The 20,864-nt window shown below is 43.5% G+C and overlaps 1 protein-coding gene across 2 annotated transcripts; it reads right to left on the reverse strand.

The window, feature by feature from the left end:
* Nucleotides 1–3,951: 3,951 nt before the first annotated feature.
* On the reverse strand, nucleotides 3,952–15,507 carry LOC145520956 (uncharacterized). Of its 2 annotated transcripts, XR_014064946.1 has the most exons (4): nucleotides 15,369–15,507; nucleotides 13,814–13,972; nucleotides 11,755–12,036; nucleotides 3,952–5,118 (listed from the first exon to the last, which is right to left on the reverse strand). XR_014064946.1 is itself a non-coding variant. In XM_081528498.1 (3 exons), exons 1-3 carry the CDS (start codon nucleotides 15,383–15,385, stop codon nucleotides 4,934–4,936), a joined length of 303 nt encoding a protein of 100 aa, XP_081384624.1. In that variant the 5' UTR covers nucleotides 15,386–15,418; the 3' UTR covers nucleotides 3,952–4,933. The 2 variants fall into 2 exon arrangements, 1 of the variants encoding a protein (XP_081384624.1); XM_081528498.1 differs by lacking the exon at nucleotides 11,755–12,036 and having other exon boundaries at nucleotides 13,872–13,972; nucleotides 15,369–15,418.
* Nucleotides 15,508–20,864: the final 5,357 nt, after the last annotated feature.

A 20,864-nucleotide genomic window follows, 5' to 3' on the forward strand; every position in this document is an offset into this window, starting at 1 on the left:
TAGTTGGAAACAGACCTGAAAATATGTTTGCCTACCCGTTTTCATAGCAACAGTATTTATAATAGCTAAAAGATGGAAGCAACAGAAATGTCCATCAATGGAAAAATGGGTAAACCAGTGTGGTATATACGTACAATGGAATATTATTCAGCCTTAAAAAGGAAGGAAATTGTGACACAATTAAGACAGTATGCTAAGTGATCAAAGCCAGCCATAATAATGTATAATTCCACTTCTATGAGGTACCTAGACTACCTCATGAAAAGAGAAGGTATTAATAGAGAGAAGGGTAGTTGAGAGGAGGTAGGTGTGGGAAGCTGTTAGTGTTAACTGGCTACAAAATTTCAGTTTGGGAAGAGAAAAAAGGTCCAGAGATGTATGGTGGTGATGATTATACAACAATGTGAACACACTTAATGCCATGAAAATGTACATGTTAAAGTGGTATATTTTTTGCATGTTTATGCAAATATTATGCATATTTGAGCACAATAAAAATTTTAGTTCAATATATATTTATGTACAGGAGTATTTTTTATATATGGATGTTTTGTGTGCATAGATGTATAAAGATTTTGTTTTTGCTCTTGACTGCTTGCTTTTACCAAAAGAATTATACTACACACTTACTCCTTATGAAACAAACCCCAAACCTTACTGGTATAAAGTAACCGTGTAATTATGCTTAGATGGGACTTCCCTGGCAGTCCAGTGCATGCGAATTTGATCCCTGGGTGGGGAAGTGAGATCCCCCTTACCATGTGCAGTGTGCCCCCCCAAAAAATTCTTAAAAAAAAAACTATGCTTAGAATTAGAAAATCTATGAGTCAGGAACTTTACCTAGGCAGAGAAGGGACCGTTGACTCATCTCCATGGTGTCTGAGGCCTCGTCTGGGAAGACTCGAAGCCTGGAGCAGAAATCATCTGGAAGGAAGCTTCTTCACTTAACTGTCTGGCAGTTGGTGTTGGATCCTAACTTGGGCTGTTGACCAGAACATCTACATGTGGGCTCTCCACATGGGCTGCGCCTTCGAGCTTCCTCATAGCGTGGCAGCTGAATTCTATGGGCAGCATTCCAAGAGAGGAGAGCAGAGAATGTGGCATATTTACAGCAGAGCATCAAAAGTCACATTGTGTCCTTGGCTATATGCAACTCGTTTTCAGAGGGGCGATGCCGATATAACCCTCTTTGGAAAATACAACCTGTTATAGCACATTGATTAGTTTGCTACTTGCTTTTAGGATATTTCACTGATATCCCTTTAAGTCAGTAAAGAGGTAATTCTTCAGTTTTTCTCATTTCTTTATAATTACAAAATTACTTTAAATTCTAAAATTGATACAAGTACAATAACAAAACTTGGAAAACATAAAAGAAAAAAATCTATCTGCATTCCCCTTCTTCAACCAATCACAGTAATCATTTTTAGACTTTTTATTCCATAATTTTCTCATAATGTACATAGAGTTTATGTTTGTTTTTAAAAATTTCCCCTTAGCACATAATCCCTCAAATTCACATCTTATCATTCATTAAGTTATCACCTTTATTTTTCTTGTGTGGACAAAGCAAAAATAAGAGGAGGGTACACCATGGGATAAAGTCCTCAGGTGGGTTCTTGCTTATCTAATCCTACTGACAACTGTCAGGAAAAATCACTTCAGGGCTTTCAAGTTTTCCTTCTTCATTCCCAGGAGCATAAGGCAAAGACACAACACACTGACTCCAGAAAAGTAATGTCCTGAGTGAGCTGTGCTTTCTGTCACACTCATCTAAGGAGCAGATGACACCTGGATGTGGAACGCCAGCTGGTGACCTTTCACTCAGTTTTCTGCTACCCTGACTTGGCATTGGGGTTTCAAGAAAATGCGTGTATCTAGCAAATTAAGTTTGGCAAAGCCCATGTCTCCCAAACACGACTCCAAACTGTTACTGGTTTTCATGGGTCTGCTGTGAAATGAGAAAAATGACCATGGGGTGGGCATTTCGTGAAGCTAAATGGATTCAGTTTTTTAAAAGCTAGGCTTTATTCAGAGGTTGTTAAACTGTCAATATCGGGAGTGCCTTGGTGGCTCAGTGGTTAGGACTCCACCCTTCCACTGCCATGACCCAGGTTCAGCCCCTGGTTGGGGAACTATGATCCTACAAGCCAAAAAATAAATAAAAATAATAAAACTAAAAATGTCAAAATTTATTTTACAACATTATTCAGATCATAGATTTTCTTAGCATTCCTAAGTAGCAAAGTAAAAAGCTGACAAGTCTAAACTTAGTTTCAGTCATTTGCCTGATCTGTGTTGATTAGTCGCCGAGTTGTGTCCAACTCTTGCGACCCCACTGGCTAAAGCCCGCCAGGCTCCTAGTCCGTGTGATTTTCCAGGCAAGAATACTGGAGTGGGTTGTCATTTCCTCTTCCAGGGGATCTTCCCAACTCAGGGATCAAACCTGGGTTCCCTGCATTGGCAGGCGTATTCTTTACCGCTGAGCCACCAAGACAAATGGAAACACTGATCCGGTCACCTTATGAAGAGTCTTTGAGGTACAATATTTGTCAAAAGGGATTACACTCTGAGGTTGGGGAAAAAAACTGCTTGAGATGGGAGAAGAATGCAAAACTCGACTCTGCTCCTGATGGCCTTGGCCATGCCATTTATGCTCAGAGTCGCCTCAACCATCAAGCGAGCGGGGGCGAAAGGCTTAACTGTGGAAAGTGCAGAGAACTGGGTAAGAGCTGAAGATCTTGGGACTGCACCCTTGAAGCTTTCCCTCACCAAGGCAGCTGAGTGGGTCCTGTAATAGCTGGTAAAAAACTCAAGGAGGGACTTTCTACCATCCCAAGTATTTCCCTGGGAGTTTCCCAATTTCAATGAGAAAGAATATTCTTTTAATTAAAATGCCGCAACAAATTTTTTTAAGAACAAGTTGCCATCTAATTTCCCTTTGATCTGTTTTTTCCACTTGGGTTGCAAGGTTTTACAGAATTTTCCCCGAACGCTTGGAGTCTGCAGTAATTTTATTTCATTCTGATTAAACTTCAAAGGAGAAAACACCAAGCCACCAGAACAAGCTAAGCTTTTTTTCCACTTCATTTATTCGGTAGGCATTTCAGGGGCATCTACAACGTGCCTGACATTGTGCTGAGTGTTGGAGATACAAAGATGAATAAATACAATTTGGCCCTTGCCCTCACTGTGTGCAGTGTTTCTAGGACCTGATCAAGCCACAAACAAAACTTTGTAATGCAGTGTGGTGACAGTAGAAACAGCATCACATAGTCATATTCTGCAGGGCCTTGTAGGAGCCAAATGGTGGCCCTGGCTGAGTTGACACTTTCAATGAAACTTAAAGGATGAATGAAATGAAATCAAAAGAGGGAATGAAGGACAACTGAGGCAGAAGAGATAGCAGAAGCCCAGGTCCAGGGGTGGAAAATCACATGGCCTCTGGTGTGGGTGCGTGTATGTACATGATAACATGATATATATCCTTGTATATGTATATGTATGCATCTATGTATGTGTGCATGCCTCTCTGTGTGTATGTGTGATTGTGTTTCCATAATAGGAAAGACCTAGAGTAAGTGTCATCTAGAGACTCCACTGATGGCATATGGACAGGCAAGTTAACTTGAAGCAAGTTGCCAGGATCTTATATTATCTGTGGAGCTTCCCTGGTGACTCAGACAGTAAAGAATCTGCCTGCAATGCAGGTGACCTGGGTTTAATCCCTAGGGTAGGAAAATTCCCTGGAGAAGGGAATGGAGACCCAATCAAGTATTCTTGCCTGGAGAATTCCATGGCTAGAGGAGCCTGGCAGGCTACAGCCATGGGTCCCAAAAGAGTCAGACATGACTGAGTGACTAACACACACCATTATCTGTGGGTGTCAGGGAAGGAGAGTCAAAAATTTGCTTTAGAGAACCTGGAAAGAAGAATGAGAATACTCCAGCATGGGTAAATTTGACTTTAATTTTGACTGACTAAATCAGTCAGGCACCAGCACTGACCCTGGAAAGAAGAACCCAAGTTCTCCTGTAGAGGTGACGTGGGGATCCAATCCAGGGCTTCTCAAGTCTGGATATCCGTTTGAATCCCTGGAGATCTTGTCAAGATGCAGAGTCTCAGTGGCCCAGAACTCTGCATTTCTAACCAGCTCCCAGGTGATAGTGCTGCGGGTCCACGGAGCACACTTTGAATAGCGAGATCAAATGCACTTGTTGCCCAGTCTTGATGCCAACCTAGACTGGCCACTGGGGAGCCACTGACCTCAGCTCAGGGCAGAGATCTCCAGAGGACCATGTCCATCCCTCATTGCAACCAGGCACAGGGCCCCATCTGGCAGGAGTCCAGGCCCTCTGGTCTGAAAGGGCTGCTGGCTCCACAGACCTAGAATCAAAAAGTGAAAGTTGGGAGGAAGGAGGCAGAAATGGAGGGCTGGAACTGGCACTTGCTCAGAAAATAGGCCCAGAGAGCTCATAACAGGAGCTAAGTAAGATACTAAGGGCACAAGAAAAGGAAGCAGGAGCTTAGGCAAGGGCCCAGGCAGAGCCTCGAACACTGCACACGGACCATTTGCTCGGTAACTGTCTTTGCTTTACGCAGATATCACAATCATCTTCACCCAAAGCCGACCCTAAATCCCTGCTAACAGATGAGGCTGGGAAAGTGCAGAGCAGTTCAGGGGATCACTCAACCTCCCAGCGGATACACAGGGGAGCTGCAGTTCACACCCCAGTGTGCAGGATCTGAAAGCCCAAGTCTTTTGGGGACCACACACTGTCTGCTGTCCTTTTAATGATAGATGAGGTCCAGGCTCTGTGCCCTAGGGTATGGTCTTTCAATTATCTGAATCCAAAACCAGTGATGTCAGCCATGATCGTCAGGCCAGGAGGAAGCCAGTCAAGAGAAGCCAGCATTTGAAGAAGAGCTGGTATCAGGAACTGGACTGCTCTTGGACAAAGTGGCCCAGCCCTCTTAATCTTACAGGAGATCTGCCTCCATGTGGGCCAGCCAGGGGTCCAACACGGCCCTCGCGATCTTGGTAGGTGCAGAGGTAGACAAACTGGTTAGCGGATATCTTAAAGCCATCTTGAATAGAAATCTTGGCAGAACTGGAACCTGAGAAAAAAGAAAACAGAGCACTAAATGGGAAGAACTGCCATCTGACAAAGTGTCTGAACATAGCGTGCAATCAGGAACTGGGAGCTGCTGTTATTATTATTGTTTTGTGGGTTGTTGCTTCTGTGCATTGCTATGGAACCAGAGAGTGATATACTAGGAACATTCTCGGGCATAATTAGAATTTTCATTCTCAGGAAACCAAAGTCTACAGGAGTCCAACCAGGTTGCTAAATGAATGCACTAAAGCTTCATACAGTGTGATGAGGGAGCATGCACCTCCCTCCAACATTTTACGGTCACAAATATTCAGCTATCAGAATGCTGTTTGCCCGTGGTCACTGCTTACGGCCACTGGTTCCTCCTGATTGGGCTATCATGGTTCAAAAATTGTATTTCTAAATGCCAGGAGACTTCCTATAAAAAGAGCCTCAGTCTGGAGTTGAAAGAACCACTCGACTCCTCACTGACTCTCTCTCCATCTCCTCACCTTGGGAAGGGATACAAGCACACCTGTGCTGCCTGCCTCGGGACCAAGCGAGGTGCAGCAAGTGGAAGGAGGTAAAGACTGCCGTCCTCCATGCAGAGAAGCCCTGATATTACCCTGCCCAAGTCTTGCCATTCTATTCTATTCTCTTTATTAATTTTATTAGTATTCTTATATCCTCTCTGTCTTCTCTAAACTGCCTCCATCCTTTGAAGAACCAGATGGCATTTACTTAAATTCATACATCCATAAAATAAAAGTCTACATGGAACCTAAAAGCAAACTTCCATGTATAGATCTAAATACACCTAACATGTGTATAGACATGTATGCATATAAACAGGGATTTCCTGCTGGCTCAGCAGTAAAGAATCTGCCTGCAGTGCAGGAGACGCAGGTTTGATCCCTGGATTGGGAAGATCCCTGGGAGGAGGTAATGGCAATCAACTCCAAAAATTCCATGGACAGAGGAAACTGGCAGGCTACAGTCCCTGGGGTTGCAAAAGAGTCGGACACAAATTAGTGACTAAACAACAATGTATGTATACAGACGTGTGTGTGTGTATGTACACCAATATATATACACACAGAGGCATATATATATATATATATATATATATGTATGATTTTTCCTGTGTACTAAACTCAAAGGATTACTCGCTAAAGCAGGTGAGACATTTCCCACAATTAGTTTAAAAGATTATTATTTAAAAATGGAAATAGCTTGGAGCAGATGACTGGAAAGCATTCCTCACTGCAACTGACATGGAGGAAGCTGTCTAATTCTTGGAAATTTAGACATTCTTCTCATAATTTAGCACAAAAATGGGCCTGACTCAATCTGCTCTTCACATTTTGGTAATTTAAAAGGACAGACGGAATTTTATTTTAATGGTAATTGCAAACTCATGCAGAAAATGTAAATGAACATTTCATGATTAGCTTACAGCATAAACTATGGCTTCTATTAATGTATTCCAATTTGTAATTCTTTTCACAGTATGAGATTTGAAAGCTGTGATTAAAATTAATTAGGTTAAGTAAAGTTTATCCCCCCTGAGCACTGCTGTTGGGAAAGAGCAAGAGGAAAACTCGCACTGCATCTGGCTCTGCAGGAAGCCGTGTCTTCGCGATAAGTCGGCCGACTCCTCTTCTCTTCACAGAGGTCACCTGCTGCTTATTTGGCATATCTCAAGCACCATGTGTCTCCTCAAGGAGCTAATTGAACCATTCAACTCTTCTTTGCTGGATCACAAAACCACATAGCTGTAACTGCATCATCTTCCAATAAGGACATTAGTTAGATCCATCAATTGTTTATGCAGGAAAAGATTGAAGAAAGGAGGAGAAGGGGACAACAGAGGATCAGATGGTTGGATGGCACCATCAACTCAATAGACATGAGTCTGAGCAAACTCCAGGAGATGGTGAAGGGCACGGAAGTCTGGCATGCTGCAGTCCATGGGGTCGCAAAGAGTCGGACATGACTGAGTGACCGAACATCAATGGATTGTTTAAACACAATACATCTTGGAGAGAAATCCATACATCCTGTAAAACTAAGGTAATGTGGCCACCCAGAATTCAGTATCGTAATTGCTGTGAAAGAGGTGCCACATGAGGAAACAATAAGAAAGATAATAAATAATCCCCACCCGTACAATTCTGTTTTTGCCCAAAATTGTCTTGAATATTGATTACCTCATTTGATCACCTCAACAGTCCTAACAAGAGATCTTTCCTGTTGTCCCATTTCACAGATGAGAGTACTGCGGTTAAGTGATCATTCCAGGATCAAGGAATGATGGAGTTAACCCAGGGCTTCTGAGTTCCCATCCTATATTCCTTCTATGGCTCATCTCTGTAGCTACTGAACACAAAACTGAAGTAAACTTTTAACCTATAGCTTGCCTGTGTTTACTCAGTGGGTTGAAATTCATTACCTAGGTTTCTAGGATATGAACTAAGGCAAAGTTTAACAATTTCAGAATGGTGTTGTACATCTCAGTAAGCAGAGCATCAGTCTGGAGGGCTAGGACGACACAGAGTGCAAAGCTGGCACAGGGACACCCTCTTCTTATTGGAGATCTTGATTCGAGTTATTCAGTCTTCCCTAATTGTCCTTCTGCTTCATACCCAGCTACTCAGGCTACCCCTGTCTCCTCTTATTTCCTTTGGCACAATGCAGTCTCTGGTCCTGGCATGGATGACACATGTCCCACCTCTGGGCTTGCCTGACCCATGCCCCGAGTCATGATAGAGCCTCATCTCCCGTGATTCATCCTTCCTGGCTCTGCACACTGCCTGACCTGGCTTCTTCCAGGGAGGACTAGTAGCTTTCAAGTATGGAAAACTGGGTTTCATTCAGCCTTTGAGTGAAGGGTGTAATTTCTTCTTTGTTTTTAAAATCAGTGCTTTTGTCTATCAGCACTACCTGATAGAAATTCTGTGATAATGGAAACTTCCACTTCTGAGCTTTGAATGTGGTAGCCATTAGCCACAAGTGACCATTGTGTGCTCGTGTGTTCTGTCACTCAGCCCTGTCCGACTCACTGCAGTCCCAGGGACTGTAGACCACCAGCCTCCTCTGTCCCTGGAATTTTCCAGGCAAGAATACTGGAGTGGGTTACCATTTCCTTCTCCAGAAGATCTTCCTGACCCAGGGATCAAACCCACATCTCCTGTGTCTTCTGCATTGGCAGGCAGTTTCTTTACTTCTAGCACCACTTGGGAAGACTTCCCTGATGCCTCAGCTGGTAAAGAATCCTCGATGTAATGCAGAAGACACAGGAGATGTGGGTTTGACCCCTGAGTCAAGAAGATCCCCTGGAGGAGGAAATGGCAACCCACTCCAGTATTCTTGCCTGAAAAATCCCACAGACAGAGAAGCCTGGCAGGCTAAAGTCCAAGGGGATTGCAAGAATCAGACACGACGGAACGACTAAGCTCGAAAAGTGGCCATTAAGCCCCTTGAAATATGGCTAGTGCTTGTGAGAAGTGATCTTTTTAAATTTATTATTTATTTTTAATTAGTTTCAATTTAGATAACCACATGTGGCTAGTGTCTGCTGTGTTGGGCAAAGAAGGTCAGTGATCTCTTCATTCTCTTCCATCATTAAAACTCTATATAAAATAAAATCTAAAGCTGGCAACCTCTAGCTTGTATGGTAGTAGACTGGTGAGAAAGATGGGGGAGTAGATGGGATCTAGTAATGACCCTTATATCCAGCCACATGGAAAACCACAAGCTCCCAGAGATTAAATACAGAATGAATCTTTGCTTTTAAGATGGAGGATTGTGTAAGAAGAGACTTTCTCTATTGCCAGTGGAGTTTGGGCCAAGGAAGCCTGTTAAACGTTCATACGTAGACAGTTCCTACTACATAGAGCTGGTGTGGTGTGAGCATCTGCTAAAATACTAACAAGTAAGCAGGGACGAGTCTGCAGAACCCTTTGCCTGCACAGGCTCATGGTACACTTGCTCCTTCCTCCCAATGCCTATCAGTAAAGATCTTCTGCCCAACTATGAGAAACGTATTACCTGGAAACATGTCTTAGTGCTGCTGGGGAATGACCTTCTATTCATATTAAAGCTGTTTGAACAGACTAAACCTCTTTACTAAAATCCATTCAGCAAACAGGGATGGAACCAGGGCTGCAGAAACACAAAACATGAGACATGTGTGAAACCTAGCCTGTGACCTTCAGGCAAGAACTATCCAGGGAATGAGTGAGAATTCACTGACCTGGACTACTGGTTAAAGACAAGCTATTATGGGAAGTTTACAAACAAGCTTAGATTTTTAAAATATATTTGCATATTTGTAAGTATTCCCTATGAGCACAAAACACTTGAAGATGGTTGGATGGCATCATCGATTCAACTGCCATGACTTTGAGTTAACTCTGGGAGATGGTGAAGGACAGGGAAGTCTGGCGTTCTGCAGTCCACGGGGTTGCAAAGAGTCAGATACGACTTAACGAATGAACAACAACAAGCGTGGGCTTTGAGGGCTAGAAGCAGAATCCCAGGGAAGAGGGAACAAGATGCTATTAACAGAAAGGGAAGAAAACCGTACAGTTTATAAAGGGGCTTCACACTCAAACCTCAAGGCACCTAAACCCTGCATATTGTTAGCTTCCATTTTTCTAAGAGAAAAAGGGAGAGTTTAGGCATTTCTCCAAAGTGGAACAGTGAGCTGGTGACTCACGTGAGCCTTTAGACTCCTAGGCTGGGGTTTTTGTCCCTACCGTGAATCTCAAAGCATTTCATTGCTTTGGGGGAGTGATCAAATCAAAGCAAACTGAATCATGTAATTAGGTTGTAAATCTGTGAATAAAATGTTCATATTATAAAATTTCTGTGAGAAGGGTGTTGGGTCTCAGTAATCATGGCACAGGAGGGTCTGTCTGACTGTGAGGTCCCGAATCCTTCCCAGACTGTCTTGCTTTTGATAACCACTAGGTGGCAGTACAAGCACAGCCTTCCAGGGCCTCCTTACCGTGGACGACCCCGGTGGTGACAAGCCGAGTTTCCTACACCAGTCTAGGGTGAGTCATTCTGCAACTCCAGGGTAGTGGTATCAGTTTCAGTGTGTCTGCTTATCCGGAGTTTTCTCTGTGCTCTCCAACCTCACCAGAGGCTGCTCTATTTGCGTAGAGATACCTGCTGTGGGACCTTCTACTGAATTAAGTAGAATTAGCGAAATGAGGGAGATGCTTACTGGGGCTGTCCGCCCTTTGAATGCCAAGTAATTGTCATGCTTCTGAGTAAGCAAGGCTGCCTAGGGTACTAGTAGGAAAATTCCAGGTCTCCTGCTCTATGTCCCAAAACCAATTCTTAGGCTATGTAGCATCTTGGTAGCTTTCAGTTGCGACTAGTTACAGAGTAAGTGCTGTTAATAGGAAATTGGAGATTCAGAGGTGGTGAGCTTATTTCTCCCAAAATACAGTTAACATTCTCATTGCAGAGAAAGGCGTCTTTAGGGGTTGACCCAGCCTGCCTGCTTCTAGAAAGGAGCATCCCGCACGAAAATTAATTAAGCTATTAATATTAGTTAATGCAGGGACTTCCCTGGTGCTCCAGTGGTTAAGACTTTGCCTTCCAAGGAAAGGGGTTTTGGTTCAATTCCTGGAGCTAGATGCCAAGACACCCACCAGCTGGAATGGGCAGGAAGACCCCACAGGCCTGGCTTAGCTGATGTTCAGCTGGACAGGCCCACCACTAAGGTGAGATTGGCCTGGTACAAGCAAAGATGGAGGTGGTCTAGACTATGAAGCAGATGGCTCAATAGTGATGCAGCCAGCACTGATGCAGGTACACAAGCTTCCTAGCGTGTCCATCTGGAGATAAGACAGTGCAAAGATCTTGATTTCACTCAGAAATGGCACATTTTCCTCTAGGTTTATTTCCTAAAATCTTGATCATGATGACTCTTCCACTGGTTTGCATGAAAATACAATGTGGTGAGTTTTTTTAAAAAAACAACATTTATTACGGAGAAGATAATCCCTAATTTTGCCCTTCCTGTTTATGGTTAAAATGTTTCTCTTAGGAAGCCATGGAAGTTGATTTATATCTTAATAATGTTCCCTGGAAAAATAAAAACTTGACATACCTACAGAGTGCTCCTCTTTTCTTCTTCTTTATAAAAGAAGTTACAGATTAAAATCTAGGAACCCCGTCTCTGGGTGGTCCTCAAACTTTTCCTCCCCTGAGCCAGTTAGGAGTGTTTCATATACTGCCATCTAGTGGCCACCCTCTGTCACACTCACTGACTCTCAGAAAATAAATGGTATGTGGGAACACAAGGGGTGTGTGTGTGTGTGTGTGTGTGTGTGTGTGTGTGTGTGTGTGTGTGTGTGCCAACAAGCAGAGATGTGTTAGCATGGAAAAATGCAGGTTTTGAAAACTGTGTAGAAAAACTCAGAGTGAACAGACCTCCTACTCCAAACCCATGTGGGCAGAATTGAAAGCAGGTGTGTGGGATTAGCACGCTATATTTTTTCCAACATCCACCACCCAAAGGGCGGCCGCACAGAATTGTTCATGCTCAGGAGTGCAATCAGCTAATGGGACATGAGACAGTGTAGAGGAGAAGCTTTCAAGACAAAACTTGAACCAAATATGTTCACGGTGTAACTCATACCTTTTGAATAACAGAGGTATCCCTTCCAACTCTGGGAGGACCCCTCAAGCTTTCCAAAATGGGTGAGTGTAGATTTCTGCAAGTGCCTGGTGCACCAGGAGCATGGCAGAGAATGTGGATTTGCAAATAGCACGCGGCTGTGACCTTTGAAGCTGGCTCCCACTAGCCGCAGGTACATCCCACCTCTGTCCTTCACTGTTACTGCAGCCTCTGGGCTTCTCCATCTGCAGCCTCCTGCCAATCCCCTCCTCCAAGCTGGCTGCTCATCTTCGATTCAGGCTGCTAGAGAGAGTAAAAGGGGGACCGGGAGAAATGCAAAGAAACCATGTCTAGGGTAGAGAGGAGACAGAAGTGCTTCCTTAAAAGGCCCGCACACCCCTTCTCAACCCCAGAAGACCTTGTGCAGAAGAGTCTTAAATTACATGGTGTTCTGTAACTCTCCTGAGTGGTCCTGAAGTGAGTCAGGGAATTCAGGTTCTGGACACTAGTGCAGAAGCCAATAATCTGTAACTTGCTAACAGACTGTATTCTGAAAGGTTACATGTATATTGGGCTTCCCTGGTGGCTCACTGGTAAAGAATCCACCTGCCAATGCAGAAAATGTAGGTTCAATCCCGGGGCTGGGAAGATTCCGTGGAGGAGGAAATGGCAACCCACTCCTATATTCTTGCTCTGAAAATCCCAAGGACAGGGGAGCCTGGATGGGGTCAGAAAGAGTCAGACATGACTTTGTGACTGAGCACACAGATACATATTAGTCCCATTTGAAATCTGAAATACGTTTACACATAAAACCAATAGCTACAGTGCTTAGGTTTCCAGGCTGGCTTGGGAAATCCACTTAACCTCTTCTCTGCATCTGAGCTGTGCTGCGACCTTCTTTAGGCCACCCGTGCTTTCTCTGAGTGGGGCACTCTGTGGGGAGGGGGAGGTTCTGCAGAGCCTTAATCATTGATTCTTTTAATAATTCTCAGTAGAAACTCCTTAACACATCAGAAGAGTACCCAGGGGGGTAAAACTAGAAATAAAGAAATAAATCTGAATGTAATTAATCACACTTGCCAAGAGGATGTGTTCAAAGAATTCTTAGATAAGATAGCAGCAGCCAATAATTACAGGAAGAAAGTGCAAGGGTACAAATGGGTGCCCTACCTCCCTGGGCACTGGACACCCAGGGCTCACTTGTGCTCCTTTGAGTCTTCTCCTCAGCTGTCCTTGTGCTCCAGGACAGCTCTGCACCCCTTAGTTCTGGCTCATAGTAGGTGCTCAATAAGTGTCAGATGAGTGAAGCTGACAAAAACAGGCATAATTTCTTGCATTCACTCTATACATAGTAATCCGTTATCTGCTATGATGTAGGTGTGTTCTAAGTACTGGATCAACAGTGGGCTGGGAAGTTGGGTCCCTGCTTTTATATCTTGTGGCAGGTTGAATACTGGCTCACCAAAGTGCCAGCATGCTAATCCCTGGAACCTTGAGTATGTTGTTATCAGACATGGAAAAAGGGATTTTCAGACATGATGAAGTCAAGGATCCTGAGATGGAGAGAGCATCTTGGATTATCCAGGTGGGCCCAATGGACTCACTAGGTTCTTATGAGAGGTCACAGTAATACAGGCCCACAAGCCAAGGAATACAGGTGGCCTTGAGAAGCTGGAAAAGGTGGGAAACAGATTCTCCCCTGGATCCTCAAGAAAGACCACAGCCCTGCTGACACTGTTGCAGAGAAGACGCCAATTCTGACTCCATATTGGAACTGTTTCTTTGACTTGCTTTTCGTTGTTTTTATTATTATAATCACACAGAATGGCCTGCCTCAGAGAATCCTGCCCCTCTGTCTGACTGTTAAACGTGCCTTTGTTCAGGACCCTGTCCACCTGTAGATAGCAGGAAGGAAGAAATTGACACATCCTCCGCCTGAGGCTTGCCATTTTAGGAGATGTTTTCTAGATTAATGGTCTCTTTACTTTGCTTCCTCACCTTCCCCCATCTCTGTGATCTATAAAAGAACTTGACACCAAGACCCCGATAAGACGGTTGTTTTGAGGTGCTAACCTACCATCTTCTTGGTCAGCAGGCTCCTCGATTAAAGTCTCTTCTTTGCCTCACCCCCTTACCTCTCGGATTCATCATACGGTAAGCAGAGTGAACTTGGACTTGGTAACAACAGCTTGATTTTAGCTCTGGAAAACTGCTTTCAGGCTTCTGATCTTCAGATCTGGAAGGTAAGAAGTTTGTATTGTGTTGAAAGCCACTCAGTTTATGGTAATGTGTTACAGCAGCAATAGGACATGACTATAAGCTGAATATAGTTGTAACTTATTAGCTATTTTGTATAAAGTATAAAAGGCTTCCCTGGTGGTTCAGTGGTAAAGAATCTGCCTGCCAATGCAGGAGATGTGGGTTCAATCCCTGGGCCAGGAAGATCCCCTGGAGAAGAAAATGGCTATCCCATGGACAGAAGAGCCTGGTGGGCTACAGTCCATGGGGTCGCAAAAGAGTCAGACCCAACTAAACAACTAAACAACAACATAAAGTATAACAGACATTAAAAAAGTAGCCCCGATACATCATCATAATAGAGATAGTATAGAATGACGTTCTCTTCACAGCTGGGCTTAATAATTCATTCTTCTCTTCGCCAGTCAGAGTACCTTTTTGAGGCTGTACCTTTCTGGTATAGCAGAAATTCACTTTGCAGCTTCCAACATCAGATTCTGAATCTCCAAATGCTTATATATATATTTTAAAAAAAAGAAAGAAAGAAACATTTTGATGATAAATCCTTCCCTAGATAACAACTTTTACTTTAGGATAAATATTGTTCCTTAACTGACAGTCAGGTGTAACTTGGATTTTTTATCATAGTACCCTAAGAACAGAGAGGAGATCTTTGCCTCTCATTTCTCCAAGGAGGAAACAAGCACAGATCTGACCAAGTTGCTTCACCGCCCACGAGCAAGAATATGAACTCAGCTCTTCTGACACCTCAACCAAGGGCATTCCCCCAGTCTCAGCTCTAAAAGAGGCTTTAAACATGCAGAGGGCTGGGGTTGACAGCTTGCTACAGGGAGAGGAGAGGAGAAACACCAGTAGTCAGAACCTCTGGAATAAGAGAGCCTCCAGTTTTTACATTAAAACGAGGGGGAAAATGTGACAATTGGATGAGTTTCGTTTTGAAACTCATTCAACCCGAAAAGTCAAAATGAAACTCCAGGGGTGCAAACCCACAACAATCAAAATAAAAACAAGTTTTCACAAGCCCGTTGTGAAGCTAAATATAGATTTTTTTTTTTCAGATGGACCCCACTCACCTTCAAATTCATGACTTTTGAGAACTATAAAAAAGAATGTCAATCAAAAGAAAAATAGTTTCATGGGGGAGGGAAGGTGAGGCTGGGCTTGTATGTGTGATGGGAGAGCATTTCTCTGACTTAGCTCCACCCCCTAAAACCGTCAGGCTGTTTTTAAATACCATTTGTGGTCACCTGCCCCGGTAATATTTTCTAGTTGTGGTCAAAAGAAGCTGACTAAATGTTTGTGTGTTCGCTCCAGGGGGAAACTGTCAAATGCCAGGGCCTTAGCGGACGGCCTTCCGTCATGATACTTCTCACCTGGTTCTTGGGTGCATCTGTGTGAGCCTCCTCTGCGTTCTGCCATCGTAAAGAGCATAATTCAAATTGGAAACCAAAGTACTCTGGCTGCAGCAGGGGCCGTGCACACGCTTTTTCCTTTTCCTGTTCCTCTGGCCTCACCTCTGTGCCCAGGAGGAGGCAGACAGCAGGGGCTGGGGTCACATGGGGCCTGAGGGTTGCCCCGGAAAGATGGCCCCTTGGTTCCTCAATGTGCGGTGAGGGCTTTGAGCCAGGACGTTTGAACTGCTGAGCAATTTCTTATTAAGATGTGAGCACAGAAGTGTCAGCTGGAGCTCTAGGCTTTTATTTGTGGTGGGCTGTTTTCCTGTCACGGTTGTTGTGGTTCACCGTCTACCTGAGTGTTCAAAACTGCTTTGCAGAATCCAGTGGCTGAGCTCCAGATCAGTACTGCTCCTTCTCCACCCACCGGTGGCCCCCCGGGGCAACAACCCCATGGTGCATCTGCTCCTAGGCCCCACTGCAATCCCATCCGGAGAAGAATCGTGAGAAAACAGGCATGAGAAAACACAGTCAGATCTTCAGTGTGTATTTCCAGGAATGGTACTTTGGGGAAAACTGAGACAGGTCTCTAGACTGCTGTGCCAAAGAATTCAGACTGTGATTTCCCAAAACAGATGATGGAAATCAATCGTAACCCCGTGAAGTCCAAGAATGGAACTGGGACTTCAAAAGCCTTAGAATTTTGGGAACCACGCCTCATTTATGCTAAGGAAAAAATCATGAATATGTAACACATTTTCAAAACTAAAGTCACAGGGATATTTATTAGGAGTTCACCTATGATAACAAAAAATGGAAAAAATCGAAATGACTAATAAGTTATTGATCGAACGCATTATGGTATAATCATATTTTATTGTCATCATCAGTAACTAGCATTTGTTGAATGGTTACGGTGTCCTAGATGTTATATATTAGCTTTATGGGTGTTATCACACTTAGTCCTTAAAAAACCCCAAGAACTTACATTCAGAGAGGTAAAATTCCTTATCCATGAGCACAATACTAATATAGTGAGACAAATAGTAACCCCCTACCACCCCACCAAATTCATGGCCACCTGGAACCTGAGAACGTGACCTTATTTAGAAATAGGGTCTTTGCAGAGGTAATTGCTAAAAACAAAATCTACCTGGGCCCATCTATGACTGGTAGCCTCAACATGAGAAGAGAGAGAGTGATTTGAGCCCCACAGAGACACAGACGGGAGTCTACGTGAGGATGGAGGCAGAGACTGAAGTGATGTGTCTCCAAGTCAAGGAACGCCAGGGGCTGCTGGCAGCCGCCTGGAGCTTGGAGAGACACGCATGGAGCAGATTCCCTCTGAGAGCTCCAGGAACAACCAGCCCTGCTGACACTTTGATTTCAGACTTCTTGCCTCCTGAACTATGAGAGAATACATGTCTGTTGTTTTAAGCCACCCAGTTTGTGGTAAATTGTTATGGCAGCCACAGGAAATGAATACAGATGAAGTGAGTAGTACACACAGGATTTGAACCCAGGCTGACTCCAGAACCAGACCTCGCCCTCTGTGCTATGTAGCCTCCGACAGCTGGGCTTAACATGGTATATTTAACATCACATTTGGGTAAAAAATTTGAATATATGCATAGAAAAGAACTGGAAGAATATATGGTGAAATTTTTATTTCTGGGTAGCAAGAATCCAGATGGATTTTAATTTCCTTCTTTTTGCTTATCTGCTTTTTCTTTTTTCAGCATCAAATGCGATACTTTTCATAGTAAGATGCACATGGAATGATGTAGGAGTGAAGGGGCATCATGCTACAACTTGCACTCAAATGGTTCAGACAAAAAAAAACAACTAATAAATACGTATCTACACAGAGAGACAGTGATTAAGCAAATGTGGGAAAATGTTAATCATTGAGAATTTGGGTAAAGAGTAGATAGGAATTCCTTGTATTGTTCTTGCAGCTTTTCAGAAATTCTGAAATTATTTCAAAATTTAAAAGTTGCCCCTACCCCCAAAAAAGAGTCCTAACATGGAAGATATTCAAACTTGAAACAGAAACAACTTTATAAACATAAATGCCAAGACACGGCCAACTAGCGTACTCTAAGAATCAGAAAAGTTTATTTGTGGATTAAAAGCAAGTGTGTGCATTATAGCAAAGATGACTCTCCAAAGGAAAAAAAAAAAAAGGCAGAGATAGAGACAGAGTATCAGGTAACAGAAAAAAGTAGTAAAAAGAAGTTCCTGTTGAACTACTGCTGTGGGGCTAGCACGGCCATGCAGCCCACCCCAGCTCTCAAAGGTCGTTTCTGGCACATCGTTGAGAAGGAGTGATTTCAGGCCAGGCCTGGACAAGGAGTCAGAAGATGAGACTTTGCCCAACCTGCTGGGGAGGTATGTGCCTGGATCTCTTCACGGTGCCTTCAGGCTCTGATGGCAGCTTTGAGTCACTGCTTACTAGTTCCCCAGAGTAGTAGTGTGTGTTGCGTGGCTTCAGTCATGTCCAACTCTTTGTGACTCCATGGACTGTAGCGCACCAGGCTCCTCTGTCCATGGGATTCTCCAGGCAAGAATACTGGGATGGGTTGCCATTTCCTTCTCCCAGGGGATCTTCCCGACCCAGGGATCAAACCCACATCTCTTATGTCTCCTGCACTGGCAGGCAGGGTCTTTACCACTAGTGCCACCTGGGAAGCCCCCGTCCCCCAGCGGGTGGTCATCAATAATAACTATCCAGGTTACATGTTTTAAAGTAGTTACTTTTATTTATATATTTGGCTGTGCCAGGTCTTAGTTGCAGCATGTGGGATCTAGTCCCTTGACCAGGGATCAAACCCCGCCCCCCTGCATTGGGAGCATGGAGTTTTAGCCACTAAACCACCAGGGAAATCCCCACATTATATTTTTAAAATAATATGGATAGACAAACTAGAAAAGGATTTCCTGGTCCTTTGGAAATGTAAAATTATTGACAGGCCACTTGATATTTTCATTTTAGTAGAACAGAAATCCTAATTATGTGCGAATTTTAAAGCTCACTTGCAACCGACACGTCTAGTTTACCATCTGGGCGAATACAGGGAAGGGTATGTCCATAATTTGTACTTATCTGGAAGGGAAAAGAGTCACATTACTAAATGGCATTATTTCAGATGGTCCCTTTCTCTATCACTAATTCCTATAAAAATCTGTGCCCATTATGAAAAATAACAGTGTTACTGGCATCATTTTTGTTCAATATATTGTGTAACTGGGCTAGTTCTCATCAGTTTGCAGGAGCCATTATTTCCTTCCATTCCAAGCTGAGTGAGTGGCAGGGCTAATGTGAATGAGTCTCACTTAGAAGTAGCCCCACCTTCAGCCTCAAACAGCACAGATAATATATGGTTTGGCAAATGTGTATTGAATATATTATGTGCCCTTAATTGAGTCAAAGAATAATAGGTCCATTTTTATTCCATTCTCATGTTATTTCACGTTCAACATTCCTTCCTCACAAAGGTTAGCTAATTGTTCCAATTTGCAGTGCCAAGTAATTTGTGCCTAGTAATTCCATACATGTTTGTATTTCTGGTTTCTTACAAAGCAATTCCACTTCACCGTGCTTCTAAGTCTCGTTTGGAGGGAAAGGATCCCACAAAGACCCATCCTGCTACCACACTTGCATATTCTGAATGTTCCCAAAACCACGGAGAGTATTGACTGCCCAGGGTGCCTCCCACGGACCATCCAGAGAGAATCACCAGCCAGTGGGAGGGTGTCTGAGTGGGAGGTCTGGTGTATGTATAGATATTTTTCCCTAATACATTTAAAACTAGTTTGAAGTTCAAGTGGGAAGAGTCCCTTTCTAGCCTTTCCTTTATGGAAAGAAAAGGCAGCTTCTTGGTAAGATTCCAGACCATCAGCCCCACCTCCATGTTGACCTCTTTTCAACTGGTTTTATTAACATTTTCTGCTTTATGACATCCTCATGATGTACAAAGAATGTGTCCCTTTGAGTCTTACACCTTCCTTCTCAAGGGAAATATACTCCCAAAGCCTGGCCATGGCCTTTTGGATTTTTGTTCTTATTTTTGGGGTAAAAGCAATTGTGTTTATAAACTTATGCATTAGAGCATGACCTAGTGATGTAATGAACCCTGAGTTCACGGGCAGTATTTAAGCCCTTTTGGTCAGTCACCCTTAATAGGTGAGTATCATTGATCAAGACACATGCATCCATCCTAGACCACTAGACTCACAATCCTGAGAGGAAGAATGCAAGCCAACCACTGAGAAGTCTTCAGTTGACCTGATGACTAAGTTAAAGCCTTCTTTCGGGAACTGACATTAAAACAGAGTTATCCTTGTCAAAAACGACTAAGGTTTTCATGAATTTGGTGGCAACTGCTGTCATATTTGAACTCTATGCACTTAACCCACATGTGTTCCTGTGGTCTTTCAATCTGCCTTGTAAAGGAGGTGGGAACCAGGTTCTTGCAATTCCTTTCTTAGTAATAGCACACAGGGATTATGTTGTGTGTAATGAATTCTAATTTTTCCATTTCCAGCAGAAGAAATCTAGGGTCAGAAAGTTGGTTTTCCTGCAGGTTTACACAGAGTTCATGATGCTTGGGGCCAAGGTCTCTTCCAGGGCTCCTTGTTCCTTGGGGACCTCAGGTAGTATTGACTCCTGGACCTGTAGTCCGTGATGGTCACCAGATGAACAAAGGTTCCTTAGGTTCAGGGTGGGGACTATCAAGCTCCAGTGTGCATAAGAATCACCCAGTATTGGGAATGGGGAATTTAAAAAATGTGGGCTCTGAAACCCCTACCAAAGTATCGATTCTACAGGCTAGGAGGCATATGCATTTTTAACAAATATTCTGCGTGCTTCTGATGCAAGTAGTTTGCAGTGAGAAGCACTGTCCTATAAACTGGAATGGAGCATATTCAGACATGTGCCTTAATTCATTGTTTTTTTGTTTGTTTGCTTGTTTTCATATTTTCCACTTAAAATTCTATCATTTCAATGTTTTTTCCTAATGGGCAAACATTTAGGACAAAAAAAGACACTCAGGGTCATTAGTCATTGGTGGTGGTGGTTTAGTTGCTAAGTCATGTCAGCCTCTGTGTGATCTCATGGACTGTAGCCTGCCAAGCTCCTCTGTCCTTGGGATTTCCCAGGCAAGAATGCTAGAGTGTGTTGCCATTTCCTTCTCCAGAGGACCTTTCCAACCCAGGGATCAAACTCAGGTCTCCTGTGTTGCAGGGCAAATGCCTTACCTCTGAGTCACCAGGGAAGCCCCATTAGTCATTGGGGAAATGCAATTCAAAATCCCAATGAGATACTGAAGCACATGCATTAGAATGGCTGCAATCAAAAAGACTGACAGTACCAAAAGGAGACAGAGGATGTGGAGAAACTGGAAACCTGACGTACTGCTGATCAGAGCATAAAATGATAACGCCACTTGGGAAAGAGTTTGGCAGTTTCTT

This window comes from Giraffa tippelskirchi, chromosome 9 (assembly GCF_054371585.1).
Source record: "Giraffa tippelskirchi isolate mGirTip1 chromosome 9, T2T-mGirTip1v1.2.pri, whole genome shotgun sequence".
In the NCBI taxonomy this organism is placed as follows: Eukaryota; Metazoa; Chordata; class Mammalia; order Artiodactyla; family Giraffidae; genus Giraffa; species Giraffa tippelskirchi.